At 35.8% G+C, this 23,540-nt stretch overlaps 1 protein-coding gene across 3 annotated transcripts in view; it reads right to left on the bottom strand.

Moving 5' to 3' along the window:
* OPRM1 (opioid receptor mu 1) overlaps window positions 1-22,429 on the bottom strand; it is a 164,114-nt gene extending 141,685 nt beyond the window's left edge. For 2 of the 3 annotated variants that reach the window (XM_033094729.1, XM_033094721.1), the window contains exon 1: window positions 21,687-22,429. In XM_033094729.1, the coding sequence (XP_032950620.1) occupies window positions 21,687-21,979 (293 nt within the window). In that variant the 5' untranslated portion in view covers window positions 21,980-22,429. The remainder of the gene's footprint in view (window positions 1-21,686) is intronic. The other variant, XM_033094713.1, reaches the window with a different exon arrangement.
* Between the last annotated feature and the right edge of the window lie 1,111 nt (window positions 22,430-23,540).

Raw genomic sequence — 23,540 nt, 5'->3', positions numbered from 1 at the left:
ATCATCCAGGGCTTTCTGTTCTCCCAGGTGCAGCCAGTGTCTCTGCCCCAAGCACTGAATCAGGTTTTGAATGAACATCATTGCTTCTCTCTAGCCTATAGACTAGAAAACACACCAGCGCCAATGAACATGGCTGCCGCCACTGTGAAAATCACCCCGTTATGAAACCCTCTCAGGCAGTGGCCTGTACAACCTGAGGCTCATATTGTCTGTCCTCCCAGGTGTCCTTTCAGGTGTTTAGTTTATTCAAAGTGAATAAAGTGAAAGGACCTCTCTTATTCTGAATTCATATTTCATCAATGTCCCTAATACTATTGTATCATTCGCTCCTTTCAAAAGGAGGAGTGACTTCTCTCATTTATACGTCTCAGGAGTTGTATATGTATATGTATAGCTCTGCCCCTTCCCCATCTCTTTCTGAGATTCAGTTGCTCAAAAAGAACACGTATTACATCCAAGTGTTCCAGGTGCTAAATTTTAAAGGGGCTCGTCTCCGATCAGGAGGTCACTGGTGGTCCAGGTCTTTTACTAGCTGAGCCCATGTATTTCATTCTGGGATTAGAATTAGGAAGCCATGATTACTTCACGACTAAGTCATAACCACCCAGCAAAGTGTTTATCAATAATAAAACTGATATTTTTTTCTCTATCAATTGATTCATTTTGTCTTATCTCTCAATTGGTCCAAACATTGTCAGGGAAAATAAGAATGACATTTAATAGGGCCCTTTAAACATTGTCTACCAAGAATCTGTCATTTTCATTAATTTCTGTATGGCTCTTCATTTTATTGCCTTAATTTGTGTTCTTTAAAAAATAATTTCTAAAAGTTGTTCTAGAGTTTGGGGGCTGGGAATGGAGTCCTGTGCTTTTTCTCAGTCAGCCATCCAGAAAATGAGACATTGTCTAGTATTTATTTTAAACAAGTTTTTAATGTGAATGTTGAATAAAAGCAAATCTTGCACTATTAATAAACTTGAGAATAAATTTCAACCTTTTGCATGCTCATACCTGAAATCTTAGTGTTCTGCAATATATGTAATGATTATATTTAAATTATCTGTTTGTTTTGTAGTCTGTAAGCTTCTGGAGTATAGAGACCATGCTTGGTCTGTACTTTACTGCCGGCTTGCCTGAGGGACGTGATGAATTATCCTGACCCTGACGTCTGCATCTATATATCTCTTTAAATAAGATTTCTGTTCATCTCATATTCTTCAGGTATTCCACCCACCTCCTCACCTCCATAGGAATAAACTCTGCTTTCCATCGCATGTCATCTTACTACTCCCCACATTGATACCCATTTTTATCCCTCCCCTTTTGCCAGAGGAGAAGAGGGGACAGCATGTAACATGGGTGAGGTTGAGTAATAGTGAGAAAGAACAAAGCTCCTGGCAGCTTTCAGGCAGTTAGCCTAGTTGCTAAGAGCCAGGCTGTGGTATTCATGTGTGGAATGTAATTCTTTAGAGTAACAACCTCAGAGGATGACCTCCCATGCCACTGATGTGACAAGCCAAAACCAGACGAGTCTATAACCAGGCCTGAACAGAGATAAAATCAAATACCTGAACCATAAAAATGCCAAACATCTCCCTCTCCTGGCTAACATTAACTGACTGCTGCTTCTTATTCATTGACAACTCCAGCCCTACTACTTTAATTCTGCTTCCTAGATAAGGAATCATGGAAGCCCTTGCTTCAGTTTACTCTTGCTTTGAGACAGCACCCTATCCAGACAGAGCTCTGTTTCCTTGAATCCTCTCCTTCATCACCAAACATAAACTAAAGGCCCCGTGGTGTTCTGTCTCCTGTGCTGGAGCAAACTTAATAAGCCTAAGTTTTTTTGGCTTCAAGTCTATTCCTGCTGGCTTTCAGCTGGAGAGCATTGATGGCAGTGTACTTGGATCAGGAGGTTGTACCAGAGGCCAACAACAAAGAGCAGATGGAGGGAAAAATTAGGAATTTTCCAGTGATGCCCACAGATGTGGTACAGGCCATTCCAGAGGGCATGGTCACTATAATAGCTGCCTGCACCACTAGAATTTTGGCAAATGTATTCACCCAATGTCTACCCAATGTCTCTCTGTAGCAGAACCCATTCCAGACAAAACTTGGGGGTGAGGGCTATGAAGCCTGTATTGGATACCGTCTTACCACTTTTATGGGCTGCTTCTCTCTTTCAGAGCCCAGGGCCATGCTTTCTACCTCTTCAAGTACTAGTTGAATGTGGTCATTAGATCTAGAAGTCATTGAAGTTGAGATCTGCTTGCTTAATTGTAATTAAGTGGTTTCTATTTGTAGGGCTTATTTGCAATATCTCCTAGAGATCCTTTTCATTTTAACATCGTAAGTGTAAGAGATTAAGGGACAAAAGTCTTATTTTGTAAGGTAGGAACATTCCGGGTGATTCTCGATTCATACCAGCTGTTTACTTCATCTTAGGAGCAAGGCCAGTCCACTACACTGCTAGGAATCTATAAAGCAGTGAGTAACTAAAACGACCATTGTTTTGTTAATTTCCCCCCAATTTGGCTTCTTAAGTCAAAATCAGAGTAAAACACTCTCATGTAGTCTGTAGGAAATAAGTTGGGTTGGAATTAAAATACGTAGGTCTCAACACTGTTTTGTGACCACTACCAAGTAACTGACTGAGCTTTAATTTCCACATTGCAAAGAGGTGATTATATTACCACTAAAAATTACCATTAAAACAAATGAAATGATGATGGTGATAGATGCTACTTTTTGAGTTTTATAACCATAGCCAACCTTTACTGAATGTTTACTTTCTGCCAAGCATTGTGTAAGCAGTTTACTTGCATTTTCTGGCTTAATCTTCACAACAGACTTTGAGTTGTATATTATCACTTTTTTTTGTAGATGAATAAACCAAGGTTCATGGAGGTGAAACAACTTGCTCAAGAATACCAGAAATAGAGGATAAATTTAAATCCATATCTGTTTGTTATAATTTATGTTCTTCAACGCTACATTGCACTGCTGTAAAATGCACCATATAGTATAAGCTATCCGTCTGATAAATAATAACAGTTATAAAGTGCAGTAAGGTTTACAGACACTTCTACATATACTTGTGTAAACCGATGCTCACAGAAATCCTAGTAGTAGCTACAACAATTGTGGGTATGTCCCTATTTTAAAGAGAACTAAGGTTTAGAACCATTGTAAAGGACAAAAATGTTTCACATCGTAAATTTGCTATATCTGGGTGTTGGTTGCCATGCAAGCAAAATCCCTGGATAATTTAATTTTTTGTGCGGTTGTGTGTATGTATGTCCTATAGTTATGTGTTAAACCATTAGCAATGTTTAATAATAGCACAGCATATTGAACAGAATTATTTATCAGAGTTCTGTGTAGGGAGCTGAAATAAGAATGTTCTCATTGCTTTTGTGTTCACAACAGAGATTTTTAATTAACCTCCATGAAGACTTAATTTCAAATTTCACTTGTCAAAACTGGATGAGCATTCTCTGTTTATGCCTTTGAATGTGTCATAGCACCTTTTGATAGCTAAATATTTTGGCATTCACTTAATTCCTGCAACAGTAGCTGCTCAAAAACTTTAGGACCAACTGAAGAAAAAATGAAGGTAATGCAGTTAGTTCCTGCAGATCTTGGCTTATCTAAAATTGTATATTTATCATGACTGTTTTTCATCTAAGAATTATACAATTCCTTATAACTACCATGATGACCTGGGATTTTTCTAGGAAACAAAAAGCAACTTACTGAGATTTTTTTCTAAGTAATTTCAGGCAGAGAGATTTTTGGAAGGTATTTTCCTTCCCCTGTGGAGAATTCAATCGCACTTGTTAGGAGAAAATATGATTCACGAATAAACCAGTAATTTGGCAAAGCAAATAAGTCTGAAATTTTAGTTTTTAAAATCTAAAATTTCAGTGTTATGGTGAAATAAAGGTTATTAAATCAATTAGAATTGTCTTCCAACTTGGAATAGACTCATCTGGCATTAACAACATTTTTAGTCACAAATTAATATATGTAACTGTATTTTTAATAGGAAGCTCCAAACATGACCTTGATTTATATTTTAGTGAAAAAGTTCTCTACTACAATGCTTTTTTGTCTTTCAGGCTCATCTGTTACTTTTGAAATTTTCTCCCTTTTTATTTTCATATTTTTGTGTTTTTCTTTATTATACCATTGCACATCCATTTTAAAAAATATGAAGCATATAAAAAGTGAAATACAAATCACCATAACCTTAACATGTAGAGACAAACTGATAACATTTTATGTTTAACACTCTAACTTTGTGATCAAAGTTATACATTTCACATTTCTCCTAGCTAAAGATATAAATTATATTGGATTTTATGTATAAAATATAATAGAACATCTAAAGAATTATAAGCATATTCTTGATTTTCATAAAATACATTTACATTTTCGCAATTACATTTTTTTTTACCATAAAAACCTGTGTCAACATCGAGTCAAACATACATTCATGTAACACTTTTTTTTAATTTTAATTTTTGCCAAGTACCATGCTTGGTACCTGAGACACATCCCTCCTGCCTTCGAGAGACCTTAAGTTTGGTGAGAGTCCAGAACCAAGTATTTTCAAAACAGTATGTTAGATGTTATGGCAAGGTAGGAGGTGATACAGCAACGTTGAAAGGAATGCTTAATCTGCATTTAGGTGTTAGGAAAGTTGTAATTATTAAAAATTGGTTTCACTACGTGGAGAGTGGCCATACAAATATTAAGTTTGCTTTTCAGGGTCATATGGCTGGTCCATGATGCTGAGGATTTTGTCACTGGTGATAGCAGGAAGGGCTTAGTAGAGGATTGAATTACAAATAAGCCTATCGTCTGTTTTCCAGAAATGAATGTAAATATAGTTTCTCTGCTAAGTCTATCATGTATCTGTTTTCCAGAGACAAATATAAACTTCTGTTAAATACATTTAAATTGGCAAATTTTACTATCCATTCTACTGATAGTAACTGCCAAGTTTTATTGCCAGTTTATTTTTTGCTCTGTGAAGTAGAACTTCTTTTTCTTGACATAAACTTTGTACTTCTATATGTCTGTTAAATGTTTGGTCTATAGTAGAGGCCAACAGTTTCTTTAGTGACCTAATATGGCACATCATTACAACGAATCTGGATTCCTAGCTCACACATTGTCTGTGGCTTCTTCCCATTTCCTGGGGGAAGAACTCCACTCGTATCCCTCCCCCCCCAACCCCCCCCCCCCCACCGATATTGTGGCTTTTATCACCTCATCTTTCTTCTCCTAGGGAGGCATGGTTCAATGGTTTTCAGGGGGAAAAAAAATCTCACCATAAACAATTCTTCTAATGCTTGTTAGTTTTCAGTCTATCATGTTGATAGAAGTAGAGTTCCATTTATTGGTAATCTTCTTGGATATCTCACACTATCCAAACTACTTCTAAGGCATGGAATGTGGAATAAAATGGAGTAGAGTCTATGGGAAGAATTTGTGACAGTAGTCAAATGTGCTAGGTTTGCAAATAGGTAAGAGCCATGAGTTAGAATGGAGGATTTTTAAATTTTATTTTATATTTTTATAGCACTTTTGGCATTGGTTTACTTTATTTAGGTTCCGTGGAGTGATACTGACATGCCTGGTTACTTTTGCTTGGCAGTAATTCCAGCTGACTTGTCCCTTGTCTGTCCAGCTGGTATTTTGCTCACTAAGAAGACAAGGGCATGAAGTAGTATGCCTTCTTTGAATTTAATTAGGTAGATCTTTAGCAAAGTCCTTGAGTAAAGGTGTATGTTTTCTTCCAGATAGATTCTTCTCAGATTCTTCCAGAATTAATTCTTCCAGATTCTTATTTTCTTAATCACTATTATCTCTGCATGGCTCCTCTCTCATTTGAATTCCTTGGTATAGTAAAGTGGATGAAGGACAAGGCATAGAGCCCATGGACTTCTCAACTTGAATGTGGACAATAACCATGGAAAATATCCTTGATCTTAAATTAACAATAGCTACCTCTTTCACAGGAATTTTACTTTATGGAATTCCAACTTTCCAAAAGAAAGTTGGAATTAACTTTCATTAACTCTCAGAAGAACAATGATCTAAAAGTTGTTATTTTTACAAACGAGAAATGGGACACTGAAATACAGAGGGCTGAAATAAATGTAGCATTAATATAATAGTATAATGAATTCAATATGCTGAAACAATTCAGGCACACTCTGTCCTACTTTGTTAAGTTCAGGGATATAGGAGTGAAAAAAAAAAAAGACACAGTCTCTCCCTGTCCTCGAGAAACTTACATTCCCCAAATTGGAAATTTCCTTTATCCAAAAGGTAAAAAGTGATCACTGATCTAAATGGAAATATGAAAATAGCGTGGTCTTTGGCTGAATAATAATAGATCCAGAAAACCTAGCTCTACCTGTACCTCTCAGCACTGGGTCTGGCACACTATTTCTTGATCAGATTGTTGATACAAATTATTAACATATACTGGTCACAGCATACAATTATACTCTTAAAGATAAAGTATGAGCACACTTTTAGATCACAACTGAGTTTTTATAATTAGAAGTTCCACAAATAATTAATGGATTGTGTTTTTCTGTGATCAAATGTAAACTAAATTAGAGAACTAAATCTAGTTAGTTCAGAGACATAAGTTAGTTAGACATCTAGTTAGTTCAATTCATCATGGCACAGCTTAATATGAGGAAAAACTCTAAATTTATAACCGAAAGGCTACAAGTTTCCAATTTCCTTCATTCTTGTTTCAGTGGGGGCACAACTTCTCAGTAAAGGAAAAGTCATGGACAGGTTGTCAATTAGGGAACATTCTGGGAAGTAAGATACAGAAACTAAAGTAATAGGCCAATCAACTATCCTGATGAAGTCTCAATAACTGGCTCAAAAAATCTCACCTTGATACAATTAAGCGTAACAGTTTTGAAAAACATTAAGTTTTAGGGTTACATAGCTCTTGATTCAAATCTTAGTGCTGTAATTTATTAGCTGAACAAATTTAGTCTTATTACTTAACATTTCTGAGTTCTATTTTCTTATCTATAAAACTTGGAAAATATTAGTACTGTTCTTAAATGGTTGGTGCAAGGATGACAATTTTTAAGTATGGAGTCTACCGTGCAGTAACTTAGTAGCCTGCAATAAACGTTAGCTAAGATGATGTGATGATGGTGATGATGATGGTTATGTTTCTACTAGGTTTCAAATTTAACGAGGCCAACACTGTTTTCTCACAAGACACAGGTTAAGTGCTTATATTTATAAAAGTGTTATTTTTGTTTTGCTTGTACTAATATTGTTTCTAGCATGTTCTCCCAAAGGTGCTAAAGATAACTGATGCAGCCTTATTTATAATTGCTCTGAAAACACAATTATTTTCCTTGACCAACGATCCTCCTCCAAAATATTTTGATTTGTTAAATTCCACATCTTCATCTATTTTAACTAGAATATATTTAACATATATATGTCATGTAAAATATGTTCTAAAAGGCAATTAAAGCAAAGGTACGTGGATGGGCATCATTTACTTATTCATACTTTGAGTTTCTAAGTTGTTGAGAAAGTAATACTCTCTTGTGGAAGTTATCATTGGCGTCATTAATATGCTTTTTAAAAAAATTATTATTTTTACTTTTTAATTACAGTTGGCATTTGATATTATTTAACATTAGTTTCAGGTATACAGAATAGTGGTTAGATAGTTATATAATTTAGGAAGTGATCCCTCCGATTAGTCTAGTACCCACTTGGCACTACACATAGTTATTACAATATTATTGACGGTATTCCCTATGCTGTACTTTACATCCCCGTTTATGTGTTTTAATATATGTTTTATGACATTGACTCATGTACCAATGTACCAATGTCTTTTGTAGAAATGTGACATATTGTTTGTAGGCAAGAAACTTCTTTGTTGAGAGCAATAATCCTTTTTCAAAAGATGGCATCAATTTGTCCTTCGATACTGATACTCTAAAATCCACAAAAAGGACAGCGATTTTAAGAACAGAGGTTTCAGGTCTTATCTCCAGCTTGAGCTTTCTGCTGCCTGTGTTTATGTGACAGTGTATTCAGAAGTAGAGTGGCCATTGTTTCAGTACAGGGACACACGAATAAATGTCTTAGAGCATTGACTCTTAATATTTTCTTCTTCTATATCCCTTCTATTCAAGACTCCAATTCCATTGCATTATCCTTACTATTTATAAAATGTTTATAAAATGTTTTGCTTTGAGAAATACTTGTAAATTATGGTTGATAGAATTCTCTTTCATTGTTTTATGAAAATTAATCGAGGCCCTCTGCATTCGTTTTTCTCTATCTTGTCTCTGAAACATAAATAATGCCTTTAACAAAATTTGGAAATTTGAGTGGACACAAATCAGAAGTTATCCCATTGTTGTGCTTACTGATGGAAGAAGATGAAGTACAGTAATTGTAATGGATCTTGTGAATGATGTTTTTCGGATAGTGGGGTTAAAGAACACTAGGTTAGTTGTTATAGTCAAATCCTTGGCATTTATCAATTGGTGAAATGGTTTAATATTCTTCACTAGACTGTATTTTTGAAGAGATGAAGGACTGTATCTATTTTGCTCACTAGTATATCTTGAGCTCCTAGGACAGTGCTTTGTACATAGTTAGTGTTCAACAAACACAGCAAATACATATTAATAAACAAGACTCAGTTTCATCTTCTTTGGCATGAATTTGATAAACAAGTTTTTCCTGTCTATACTCAAAAACTTTTTAATGAAAATCCAGTTACTCAATATAATGAAATAAGGTGCAGTCTGATAAAACTTGAAGGCACTATATTTATTCCTTAGAAACATGCTTTGTTTATTTTACAAAGAAATAAAACAAGCCTCCTTTTGTCATCAGAAGGAAAGACTCTGAAAGATATCAATCAATGTCTTCTACTAGGACCTTTTATTTCGGTGGCCTTGAATCACCAACATCATCAGAAGCATGTTCATATTTAATTTCATTCAACCCATGTGGTTTCCTTTTCATAATGATGGGGCTGAGTAAGTATGAAATAATAATGTTGATAATAATTTCCCTTGTTCTTCTTGGCAGGCACAATTGGGTTCTGATGTTCAGGTTATACTGCCAGCAGCATTTTTCAATTAACATTTAATACTCCCCCACACAACACTTAACCTTTCACTGGCACTGAACTCACTGTTTCAGTGAAAAAATGCTCAGAAGCAAAGAAGGCCTTCTCTTTCACTGATCTTATTCTGCAGTTTCTGTACTTGGAATAGTCTCAGTTTTCAGGGACACTCTAAGCCTCGAGGATATTATTTCTTACCTTGTACTTGCTTTATTTATAGAGTTTACTACTCTGATTTAGGAAGCTGACAAACATAAAAATCCATAATGAAAGTGTTAGGAACAGATAGACACACAGACTCACTGTACCATCATTAATTCATTCTCCATCAAGAGCTCCATCTTTTTGACCAATTTTACTGTGATTAGTGTTACTGTGATAACAGAAACCAAGGCTCTTCACAGGGGTGGTATTTTAAATACCTAAATTTCCAAAGTTAGTGTTCAGAGAACATCATTATTATGACTAATGTCTTCTAATTCAAATAAAATTCTCTGCTGAGGTAAAAGGAGTTTTAATACATGCAGCCAGCATTTAGACTTAGATTCTGTTTTAGATCCTTTGACTATAACACCAATTTAAATGTGAAACATTTAAGTAACAAAAATAGCTATTTTTTCCCAAAAAATAATTGGTTTGTGTCATTTTTCTCCACTAAATTTATTGGACAATATAAAAAGAACTTATCAATAGGGAGCCAAGTAAGTTGAAATTATCTGTCCTTAGAAATCTTTTTACATCATCATGGTTGCCATCAAGACGATTTTGGAATGACCCAGTGCATTGGGGAGGGGTTGACTGGAATGACACCAGTGACTTTCACAGAAAGCCTTGCTTTGCCTTTGCAAAAAATGTGATTCCAAAGGGATGAACTGTATTTCAAAATATTATAACAGATGGTATATTTGACCCATGGGAAGGCAAAAGCACTGGGTGAATTTTGGGATTCCTACTTTCTGATGGTGTGAGCCGAGTGGGAGGGAAGATAAATTCTCAGCGGGAAGGAAGCAAATAACAAAACTCCTTACTTTCACAGTTTACCACACACTTCCATGTATCTTATCTAATTGAGACCTAAAAATCCATGGGAAATTAAATATGATTACTATTCCTTCAGTGCAAGTTAACCAATGAGATTTAGGGAGGCTATGTGACCATGATAACTAGTAAGGGTCAGCGATTCAAGCATGAGTCTTCTTGTTCCAGGGCTAGCCCTGCATCGCTCTATTATGCCTTCTATGAAGAGAGCTGATTAGCCAGTTCTAAGGAAATTTTTTAAAATCTTGAGCTTTAGCTTTTCTGAGAGATACTTTTATTTAATACTTATTCTTTAAACTGCTAGCTGAAGTACAGAGAAGTAAGTATATAAACAGAACCCTTAAACCTCCTTGACAAACAAGACTCAGCATTCTTATCCCCCAAATGGATTGACTGGTCCAGATCTATGCTTCTTAATCTTGGCTGCACATTAAAATCACTTAGTGAAGTTTTAGATCTACCTACGCTCAGGAGCTACCTCCAGAGATTCTGATTCAATCAGTCTTATGCAGAGGTGGGTTTTCATTTTTGAAACAGATTTCCCAGGTGATTCTAATGTTCAGCCAAGACTGAGAAGCACTGAAATGGAAGGTCTGGGAGGGCTTTTCCTTCGATGTGCCAAAGCGTGTTGCAAGGAGTTATGAGTAGTTCTCATGTTCCATAAGTTAATTGGAAGGAAACTCACATTTTATTATTCATTTTATTCTGTCTAAGTTCCTTGCTAGAATTTAAATCTGATTATCACTTAAGAGATTCTGGGAATTGTAGCGTTCTTTAGTTGGACTATATACAATCCAGTTAAAACCCAGTTGGCTCTCCTTGTAAACTTATACCTGGTGGCCATCTGTCTAATCTAAAGAATTCCTGTACATGCCAGAAAGTTTTTGCTGAGCAACACTGATCAAAGAAGAAGCAGTCATTTGGAGACAGACAGGGAATTAAAAATGTGAAGTCAGGCAGGGAGGAGATTTCAGTGAATCTTTAGGAAATCATCGAGCAAAACCATGGACATGAAGCCAAAGGCTTACAAACACCACAGGACACCTTGGCCTGCCCAGTCCTCTTTATGCAGCTGCACAGTCTGAGTTCTAAAACACAAGGGATAACATTTTTCAAAGCGATATTTGAGAACCACAGAAAGCAAACTTTTTTTTTTTAAAAAATGACAAGTTATATAAGTCAGAAAGAAGAGAAAAAAAAAAATTCCACGCAATGAATTTGTACTTGAAAGGGCATAAAGAGAGGATGAGGGAAATGAAGTTGCCAGTCACCATCTGGGTGCGTGGGAGTGGGTGCAGAGTGGCTGGTATGCGGGCACAAGTGTCTTTGAAAACAGATTTTACATTTGCTAAGAAATTAATGTGGATCTGCAGATGATAGTTTCGTTTTTTCCTGAAAGGTTCAAATGATTGAAGATGAAAATACCGCGAGAAAGCCTAGAAAATTGCATTGATTTAAGATAACCACAAAGCTTATTCAATAGAGGAAAATTTTCAGAAATGCTGTTTTCTAAGTACTCATTCCCTAATCGGTGGTTAAGAGCTGTAATGAATGTTGCAAATCCTCTGGGTCAAATGAAGAGTTGGGGGTTGAAGATGGGGGCAGAGGGTGAAAGAGAGACAATTCTGTGTGATTACTATTTCAACCCAATTTCAACATCAGTTTCAGAAAAGCAGGATCCTCTGTGATAATAATCTAAGACTATTCTTCTGGTCTGCATTAAAACTTCATATCTGCATTGCTATTTCCTCATGTGGAAAAATACTACCAAGGTGGTACTAGGTTATTTTTATAAAATGCTTCATCTCCATCTATTAAACAACATGCCAAAGAAGGTGATATATTTTTATTTCATGACCACTGCAAGTACATACATTTTATTTAGCACGTTCTGCACGAGAGTTTGACACGTGATAGGTTATGGACCAAATCTGGCCCACCACTTCTTTTTCCGAGCTGTCACCTAAGAATTTACATATACATATTTTAATTAAAGTTTATTGGGGTGACAATTGTTAGTAAAGTTTCACAGATTTCAGGTGTACAATTCTGTAATACATTATCTATATCTCACATTGAGTGTTCACCACCCAGAGTCAGTTCTCTTTCCATCACCATATATTAGACACCGTTTACCCTCTTCTAGAGTCCCCCTCCCCCCTTACCCTCTGGTAACCCCTCTACTATTGTCTATGTCTATGAGTTTTTGTTCCTTCATTTGTTTGTCTTGTTCTTTTGTTGTTTTCAGTTTTATATACCACATATCAGTGAAATCATATTGTTCTCTACTTTTTCTGTCTGATAAATAGTAACAACTGTTGGAGAGGCTGTGGAGAAAAGGGAATGCAGACATATATTATTATATATCATAATTAGCTTGCTTTTTTTCATCTTAGATTGTGAAAAGGAGGTAATTTGGTAAAATTTATCATGGGATAATTTGCATTATATAATCAAGTAAACCAAAATGTAGATTAGAATTTTGTACTGAATGAAGAACCATTTCATTCTCACAGAACAAATTAGCAAAAGAAAATATGGCATGGTTACTTTAAAATTATTTTAAAAATATTAGTGAGAAATTCAATTATTTTGTCATTATCATTAATGAGAAATATTTTAGGAGCTGAGGTTTTACATGCCTGTCTTTTACATTTTCATAGAACTAGCATCCTGGTAGAATAATTACAAAGAAGTCACAATAACTCTACAGAATATAATTATTATGAATAATGAGAATCAACTGTATTAATTTTGTATTTTTTTACTCTTTAAAATTTTACTTTCTATATTAAATTATAAGACTAACAATCTATTCCCTATTCAATGTTTGTGTGTATGCATCTATATGTGTATTTATCATTGGCTGACATAAATCTATGAGTACAGAACAGCTTTCATGTCTCAAGTCATAAAGGTTAAATATGCATGAACAAAGTAGTGAATTGTCCTAACTAGAATTTACATTTGAATATTCTGAGGTAAATTTGAAATACTGAATACTTTGAATTACACAATACTTTAAAGATGTACAGTTCTGTTGCTCAACTTTGAAATGTTGAATTTCTTAGCTAACATAGACAGTTGTAGATCAAGTCGTCAGGTATCATCAAGTGACATTTTGTGAAGTCAGGAGAAAATGCAGAGATTTTTTGCAATAGTAGCAAATAGTAAGGGTTGCACTTCAGAGAAGTTGGTTGTATGAGAATATTGAGGGGGCTGCAAAGAGGAGTGGATTTAAATTGGGACTTGAAGAATAAGAAGGATTTTGATAGAAAAAAAGTAGAGAGATGATGGGGAAAAATAGAAAAAGTAAAGAAAAAAGTATTAAAAAATAATATATAGTTTATTTCAAGACAGTGAATAGATCAGGTTTGTTTAACTTATTCAAACATTAATTTAAATTACACTAATACTTTTTAGTAAATCTGAATGGTTACTATTTGATTCACTTTAGGAGACATCCTTATATGCAACTGATAAACTAACACATGATTGACAATGTTTTTGCCTGGACAGAAAATGATATCCAGAGGAGAATGATCTCTTTCATTAGCTAGAACCCATCACATGTTCCATCATGTTTAAAGGCCCTACCTGCCCCATTCATTGGTTGACAAAAATTCTCTTAATTAGAATTGGTGGAACCACTATCTCTCTGCATCAGATTTGGAATGCAACACCTGGAATATGATTAATTTCCAAAGGCAAATATTAAAGCAATCTCCTTATAAATCAAAAGGAGAAAGTGAAAGAGAGAGATTTAAGCTAAATCTGAGAAGTCTGGGTCCAGGTGAAAATCCTGTGTGTGATCTTTGGGGCCCAATCATCAGCAATGATAAAGGCTTTCCATGGAAGGCTTCCTGAGAGAAAGCTACTCTCCAATCAGATGTGGTCACAGCCTGGGGGGAGCTGTGGTCATGGGCTCATTCCGCTTCCCCACCCTCAACAACCAAACTTCTACGTGTACATGCATTCCTAGCCCAAACGCACCCCTTGGGAAGCCTCCTAATTGAGGGGCCATTGGCATGGCCCTTCCTTGGTGCTTGTGCCGAGACCTCCTGATCAGAGGTCCTTGAAGAAACTCTTCCTTCCTCTGACTCAGTACTTTCCCACTCATAGCCCCACCGCTCTCCCTCCTCCAGCCCCCAGGACCATAATACAGCAGGATTCTATTATTTGGGGCTCCCTGTGCACTGAGACAGTGACTCTCTTCCCCCTCCACGTATATCTCTTCTCATAAATGTGACCTGGTGCCTTTCTGTGGAGGAAAATGGAAACTGGGAGCTGGCATCTTTTCCTGTTTCACCTCATGCTTATACTCTTGCAGGAAGTGAGTAAAGGCTTGACTCTGCTTTTCAGTTTGGCTCATTGTCTTAACTGACCACTCCAGTACCTGGCAGCTCGGTATTTTCTCTCTCTGACAGACTCTATTTCAGCTCATTTAGAATCCAAGAGGGTGAGATGGCACTGGAATCAAGATTATTTAATTTCGTAGATGATTACTTTTTCTCTAAACACTATAGTTGGAGAAACTATAGAGAAAGTGTCGTTGAAGTTGTCGTGGGAAATCTTAATAGTAGAAGGGACATTAAGAGTTTTAGTCTAATTAACACATTGTACAGATAAGGAGAATGAGGCACAGAACAGTTTGGATCTGAGCCCTGACTGAACCAAGGCAAAGCTTTTCTTCCATGCTACTCTCTCATTCTGGATTTTATCTTATTCAAGGACCCTCAGCCTGAGGAATTGGTGGGAGAAAGAAAAAAGTGGCTTGAAGCAAGAAAAGATGGCTAAGGAAAGGAATTGTTAAGACAAAATCATTGTATGATGCATCTTGCATATGACATTTCTTATATCTGTTGTTTCAGCTTGTTTTGGAGGCCCTAAAATTTTCTTGATGTTAGTTATTATAAGTATACTCTTATAGTTATTATACAACTTGGAATCAGTGGAGAAGCGGGTTTTTTTGTCTTCAGATAATCTTTTAGAAGGCCCAGGAAGCTTTATTTCCTGTACATACCAGAGACCCTACTGCTGCCGTCACCCTGAACTCAAGAAGTAAACTGAACACGATATGTGACTGTTGCCTACTCCCTGTCCATTAGGCAAAATGTAGTCAAGTCTTTCCTGAATCCTGAAACAGGGGAAAATGTGTAGGGAAAAGCTATGCTTTTGAACTCTCTTATGAGTTCTAATTGGGGTTACTCATCAGAATTTTTCATAAGAATTTCTAATTGTTAAGAAAAGCCTAAACTCAATGAATCTATAAAACTCAATTTATTAATCAGATTTTATGTACCAACACATAGTAGGCAAGTATAAAATAACAGCAATGATGAGCTTTGTAGAGTGTGAGACAAGAGCTTATGTGAAGGTGAATCATTTTAGAAAGCAATTGCAGAAAACAGAAGTGGGTACCGGAAGTAGGGACATAGAAGAGTGAAACAGGAAAGGAAGAAAAGCACATCCTTGAAATGGTCACAGTGACTTTCCAAAGTGCCTGTGGTCTGTGCAAAACTGTGCACCCACAGGAGAGGAAAGCAGAGGGGACTATTTGTCCACCGGCTCCCATTTCCCTGGTCAGGGGTTGTTCCATGGGGTGGCAACTTCGTCCCACTTCCTCACATGTGAACGCCAGGCTGATTCTTGTGGAGGGTTGTGGAGTCAGAGAAAGTCCAGAGCAGGAGGTGAGGAAACCAGACACGCACGCAGCAAGGGGAAGTGTTCCCAAGTTATATCGGAGCAAAACTTACTACCATCCCAACCACTGAAATAAAAAGTGAGCTGCAGGATGAGAGGTGGGGTACAAGAAGGGTCTGAAACAATATGAAAACCATTATTTTAAACTATTGCCTGAGGTAGCCCCAGAAATTCCCTGCAGGTGACTTGGGGACAGCAGTGGAGGGTGGGGTGGGGGTGGCAGTTGAGCTGTGCTCTTGTTTCCCAACACATGATTAATCCTGAATGGCTCTTCTTTGATCTGTTTTTTATATTGGCTTCCAAGTTCTTGAAGTAAGTGTCTCCATCTAAAAACAAGTGTGGAGACTACTGTCATAAATCATTATTTCCATTAAATGTACGTTAAACTTTGTGAGGGTTAAAGATATCAAAATATGAAAGTCTCATACTTTTAAATTACATACAACATTTAATCTTGGAATTTATCATTAACATATTTTTAAATTTCATATTGTTGTATATTATTCATTGAAATGAGTTTATGTTTTCCTGCTGACCAAAACAATTTGATTGCAATTAATACCTAAAGTGGAATACTAAAAGAAATAACATTTTCAGCTTTTATGGGGGGTCCTCCAAAGATACTCAAAATTCCAAAGTTAATATCATCGCATTTATCATTTGAATGACATTTTGGAATGCGAGTAGAAACCACTTATTTTTTATTTCCCTCTTAAAAGTAGAGAAATTATGTCTGGGCAATATTCATGAACAGATTACTTGATGCAGCAATTACTGAAAAAAATTTTCTCTGAATATTATATACAAATATTAATAAAAATATAAATCAGTTTGGAAAAGTACTTGTATAGAAATATTTATAATAATTTTTAACACACATTTAGAGATAAGTTAAAAGTATTCAGGAGAGTAAATGGCCTGAGTTTTTGTTTGTTTGTTTGTTTCTTATGCTGTTTTGTTTGACATCTTGTTTCTATCATTGATCAGCTGGAACTAGAACAACACTGGGCAAATAGTAAAACTATGGGTATTAATATTAATGTAAAATATAAATATTTACTATATACAGTTTAAAGAACATGTTTAAAGATTATACTTTGTGGAAATATAAAAATATGCATGTGAATAATAACCACCAAATTTATAATAGTGATAGTCTCTGGACAAAATGAAGGGAGAAGAGAGAAGGCTTCTTATATATATATATTTATATATATATATTTTGTATATTATATATAATATGTTTTATATATAATATACTTTATATATTATATATTATTATGTATTTATAGTTTGTATTCTGTATTGTATTATGTATTATAAAATTCTTAATTTTATGTAATGATGTATTATATGTTATGTAGATATAAATAAAATACATTATGTGTAGTATATAATATATATTCCTAGAGGTATATATAATTATTCTAATTATAATATAATTATATAATATATAATTCTTATATATTATATAATATAGTATTATATTACATAATAGTATAATATATATAATTATTATATAATATAATATAATTATAGAATAATATAATTATTCTAATTATATATATAATTTTTAAAGGTGAAGAATATTGTACTGTTCTCCATACATTCCTTTATGTTGGAAAGATTTCATAAAATATAACTCATTCTTTTAAGAAAGAAAGGAGAGAAGGCAAAGAAACACAGTGATAACTACGCAAATGGCAAAGACACAGTTTACAATATAGAAAATTAAAAGCAATTTAGTGGTCTGAGGACACGCTGAGGAAGAGGCATTCCCAACAGAATTAGCACTTATATGGGAAAGCACAGTTCAAGTTCAAATAGTAATGGTTGGTACTAGAAGCTCTCCATTGTGAAGTGAAAGGCATACAGTTAAATTCTTATGTTTGGATGGTAAACCATTCTGTTAAGAACAGAATTTTATTTAGTATTTTTTTTCCTTTAAATTCATCCTCTAAGTAGGATATTTATAACTTAAAAAAAAATAAAACGAGCTTTATAAGTATTTGAGCTTTCTAAATGAACTATTAACTTTTTATTTTATAAAAATTACTAGTGACCATATCAATGACATATGTATTCAAATTAATTGATATGTATATATATTTGTATATATGTATATTTGTGTGTGTATATATATATATATATATAAAATACATACATATATATCCTTAAATTAAACAAGACATTATTATTCCTTATTTTCTTGGCTACTTACATCTGAATTAAGTGAGAAAGCTTGCACTTCTGTTTCAATCAGGCATGACTGGTCATTTTGTAGTTTAGACCTGAATCAAATATTTAGTATATAGAGCAAATATAAGCTCTTAGGTATTGTTTTAAAATTAGAAATACTTTTTAGTGAAAGACACATGACAGTAACATTTTGCATATATTTAAACACTCGTCTCTGATAACTGGTCATACTGAGAATTCAGCTAGTCAAATTAAGAAATAATGTTCAAAATGAAGGCAATATTTGGCGCTTTTCATTGGAACTTTACTTGTAAGGATGGTTTTGTTTACACAGCCCACAGAGATCTAACAGTTTTTAATCCTCTTCTTTTTTCCAACAGTGTTGGCATAGACCACATCCATGACTACATGGACAAATTATTGTGGAAAAACAAATCACAAAATTGGCACACATGGGATTGTTATCAGTTTTTACAGTTATGGTTAATTCTATACTTTGGTCAAATATTTTCAGTGAGTGAAACATTCCTGGTAACTATAACTTTGTGTATTACTTGAATTTATTTTTTTCTTTAAATATTCTTGACAATAATATACTATCATCCTATTTTAAATGATCGCTACATTTTGTAATATTTTTATCACAATATTTTCCAGAAACTTTGTGGTAATTTTTATAATATTATTATCCTGCGAGATTTTTCTTTTTCTTAAAACCAAAAAAAGCTTTCAGGTGATGGATAGTTATAACATTTCATCACTTAACATTTAGATTTTTAATCTTTAGATCAGATGACAGTATCTCCTTTCCTTCCTTTGCTCTTTAGAACAGCACTATGTAAGAATCCTACTTAATGTTGTTGATGAAGGTATGATGATGATGGAGTTGAGACACAGAACAGGAAAGCAGTAATCACAGCATCTGCATTTCCAGTTATTTTTGTTGTTGCTTTTGTTGCCATAGTCATCTGAGCCTCATGATTCACTCAATGTATTAAGACATTGTAATCAACATTACCTTAATCTGGTTAGAAAACCGTAACTATGTACTTGACCATTCAAAATTATTTGTTGAATTTTAAACAGTAGCAGGAAGTGAGCATTTTATCTCCATACTTTAATAGATGCAGCATTAAATTCATTGTTTTAACAGGGACGATAATATCCCTGAACCCATCATTTTGTAGTGAAAACACCACAACCTGGAGACAGTCCAGTTAAATATTCTCAGCTACATAAACTTTCTTCAATCCCCAGATACTCTCCTCATCAGTCCATCCGTCACTGAACTGTCTATTTTTCTGTTTCATATTCATGTTCCCAGTGGGTCATCTGACCTTGGATTAAACACCTGACTTGCCACAGGTTGATGTTTGGGTGTCCTTTCAAATCATAGTGGCATTTTGGTAGAACTTTCAGTACAGAGAAGTAAAGCATAATATCATGTTCTCAGTAAGATAAAATGTCACCATCCTTTTCCAAGTCATCAAGAGGTTAGAGGTAATGCCTTTAAAACAAACTCACCTAACCAGCAATCTCTTAAACCTGGAATAAGACCAATTTGCTTAATCGACAGCCAGTTGCTGCTCTATTGACTCTCCCTTTATAGAAAAGCATAAACTAGAGGGGAGAAAAATGATGAAGGAAAATACCAAGAGAAGCAATAAAAGGGAAGAAAATATTATGTTTCATATGGCAGGATTTCTAGATACTTTGGCAGTTTAGATTCATCCATTATTCTCCAGGATTCCAGACATAAATTGGGAAAATTTATCATTTCTACATTATTACTGTTACCTAAACCTACTCTGTCAATCTTTTTGTCTAATTAACTCAAATCAAGATTTGCCACTCTAATAAACAGAAAATTATATTGGCTAAGAGAAATTCAGTGGTATTGAACTAATTAAATATCTATCCTTGAAGAAATCATTTATGTTTTCTGTGCCTCAGTTTACTCACTTAGCATAGATAATCTTTAGAGTCACTTCTGGTCCTATAAGCTTATGATTTCATGAATTTTCTTAGGAAAAATGAGAAACATATTTTCCCTTCATAATGCAGGCCTTAAATTATGATTTTTATTATAATAATTGCAAAATGAGATTTAGGTTTTATCTTTGATATGAATCTTTGTATTGGATTACATAAAGTAAATGTTTATAAAAATAAAGTCTTCCATTGATTCTCTTCCTGCATTATCTTCTGTTGTTAGCCTTCTTCTCAATAGATGGTGCTGTTTTCTCAGAGACGTTACTTATCTTATTCCTCATCAAAAGATCAGAGAAATTAGTATTATTCTGTAGTAATCATTAATTAAAGAAATCAGACATATAAGTAGAAAATCAATTACAAGCAACTCAGAAACATAATGGGGAAAATGGATTGTTGAATGGTTAAAGAGCTCCATTGAAACCTGCCCTATTTGCAGAATAGATGAAGCAAATATTGTAACTCACCATGAAAATTCCATGTTCACTACATACATAGAACACACAGATCCCCCAATAGGAAGAAAATCCTAAATAAAGTGTTAAAATCATTATTTTCTTTAACAAACGTAAATATGTATTATTCCATGTTAAAATGTAGGATTTGAACGTGCATAATACTAACACAATCTATAACAATCTCAATTGATATCGAGCGTTTGCATACTCTTTGCCAAGTAAACCCAGAGCATCTGGGAAACAGAAAATCGGCCACAAACTCTTTTGAAATCATTACCCTGGATAAAGACATTTTTTTATTTTTTAAGAGCAACCATTACAACTTCCTATATAATAGTTTATAATGCAGAATTGTGCTGCTTTTGGTCACTTCTAGCTGGTTCCTCCTTTTGGAGGCATTGAAACACAGTTACATCCTGCACTTTTGAACCACCCTACCTATTCCCGAGTCAGATCTCCTTAGCACATCTCCCTAGCAGCTGCTAACTAAAAAAACTAGTCTAGGCAACACAACTGTCATATTTGGTACAACAAAGCAACACTGTGGCGAGACACCAGGAAAACTTCCTCTATGAGTGTGGCCTTAGGACTGGGAGGTGGAGTGGGGTAAGGACTACATGACAAGGGAAGGGGACGGTGGGGATATGGTACAGCAAAGAAACTAGCAGGAGTTGGAATGTTGCCCAGGTTCAACTCTGAAAAGAACTGAGAAGGAGACCTGGCCCCCAATGAGAGAAAATAAACTAGAATTCCTCTTGCATTAGTCACAAATTACTGTTTCCACAACTTCTGCCTAAAGGACTGTGGGATTCTGCCCCAGAGCCCTCTTGAAGCCAGCTCTAAGATAGAGCACTTTTTTTTTTTTTTTTTTGGTGGGAGCTTTATAGCTCTCACCAAAGCAACTTTTCTGTTCCTGAAATTTGGGGTTCTTCTTTATCACTGGGGGGTGGGGGTGGAATGGAAAAGTAGGTTTTTGCACTCAAACAATAACCACTCTGTATTCATTGTCACTTCACATTCTCCCTTTTACCTCTCTTCTCTCATCCTCCCTCCCAACACTCTGCCTGGGGGCTCGGGTGTCCCTTTATGCCCCTAGTAGTCCCTGAAATCACCGCTCGGAGTTCTGGCGCCTTTCTTACCTGACAATCACATACATGACCAGGAAGTTTCCGAAGAGACCCACCACGCACACGATGGAGTAGAGGGCCATGATGGTGATGGCCGTGATCATAGAAGGACTGCTGGTCGGAGGGCACAAGCTGTCGCTCCCGCCCAGCTCGGTGCGGTTCGGACCGCACGGGTCGGACAGGTTGCCATCTAAGTGGGAGAAGTTGACCCAGGAACCGGGGCTAGGTGCTGGGGAGCAACTTGAAGAGCGCGTGAAGGGATCAGTGCAGTTACTGGCGTTCCCGGGGACGGCGCCGCTGTCCATGGTGCTGGCGGCCGGCTGGGACCACGTTGTGAGGTAACCGCGAGCACCCGGACTTTTCAGGTTCCACACGCCTCAGCCGCTTCTTTCGCCGCTGCCACAGCTCCTGCTATTTCTTACACAGACCAACCCTGGCGGAGCTAGAGAGGAACGTCAGGCAGAAGGGGGAGAACTGAATATCTGTCATCCTCTTCTTGTAGCCCCCCTCCCACCTTAATAGTACAGAGACACATCCCCAACACAGCACCGCTGGGGGAGGGGACAGAGGGCTGTGCGGGATCCAGAGGCTGGAGGGGAGGGAGGAGAGAGAAGGGGTGGATTTTGCGCAAAGCAGTCCAAGGAGTTGTTCTCCCCACTTGGCCCTCGTCTGTGCAAACACCTCTAAGGAGGGGCAGAATGGGGAAGAGAGTTGGAAGGAAGGGGTGGGGAGTGAGACAGACAGTTTTTGGCAGCAGTAAAGCATAAGAAAGGGTGGGGGCTGTCATCACTGTTTTCCCAGCGCCGTTTTCTCTGTATGATACGACAGGAAAGACATTGGTCTCTTGCAACCCAAGCAACCCTTACACCCCAACTCCCTACTGTCTATCGCAATCATTTAGGGCAGGGAACACACATTCCTCTTCTTTAGTCCTCCGTGCCTCAGTCCCACACATACTTGAAAATGTAGCTGTGTTTTTCATATTGCTAAATGAGAATTTCAAACATGCCTGAAACAAGAGTGAGCATTTCTCTGAAAAACAAATGGGTAACATCAACTTTTGTGGAGAAAACCTATCCCCCTTATTGTATATTTCCCTGTTTTCTCCTAGAGTAGAAGATCCTGTTGCATCTGATTTCTTTCCGGGTGGGAAGAGGTACAAGAATGGGTTACAGAAATCATTGAATTCCAGGAAAGTTAACAAAAGATAATGGTTAACCTCCACATCTTAAATCCCATAGATCCACTGGAATTATTAATTATCCATTTTATCTCCAGACTTCCTACATGGATGTGTGCTTCTCAGTAGAACATTGTTAAAACCAAACACCATTTGCTTTCATTCAGTCTGTTTTCTAGTGTTTTGATTCCAGGAGGAATCTCATAGACAACTGGAACTGGAGTGGCCCACATAAGGTTGAGGAATATTGATACATTTTTAAGTGTCATATCTCACTTCGAAGTCCACAAATACTTCTGTTTTAGAAATAAATTGGTAAATCAACCAAGGGTAAGCTTTTTTTCCTTGTAAAATTAACACTAATTTTGAAGTCATTCTCATTTTTACACATCTGTGTGTTTGTGTGTGTGTGTGTGTATATATATATATATATATATATATATATATATATATATATATTTTTTTTTTTTTTTTTTTTTTTTTTAACAATACACATTGGCACCAAATGCCGTCATTGGTTGTAGAAAGTTATACTTCTGGGGAGCAGGAAGTGGAGTGGATGAGGGAACTCGGAAGGAAGATGTAATTCTAATGTTATTTTTATCATTTCTTGTTTTGCCAGTATTCAGTATTTATTTTTATCCTTTTACATTATAGGCTATACTCTCAGCAATAAAATGTCACAA

Source organism: Rhinolophus ferrumequinum, chromosome 3, assembly GCF_004115265.2.
Source record: "Rhinolophus ferrumequinum isolate MPI-CBG mRhiFer1 chromosome 3, mRhiFer1_v1.p, whole genome shotgun sequence".
NCBI lineage: Eukaryota > Metazoa > Chordata > Mammalia > Chiroptera > Rhinolophidae > Rhinolophus > Rhinolophus ferrumequinum.
This window is presented reverse-complemented; position numbering and strand designations above follow the sequence as displayed.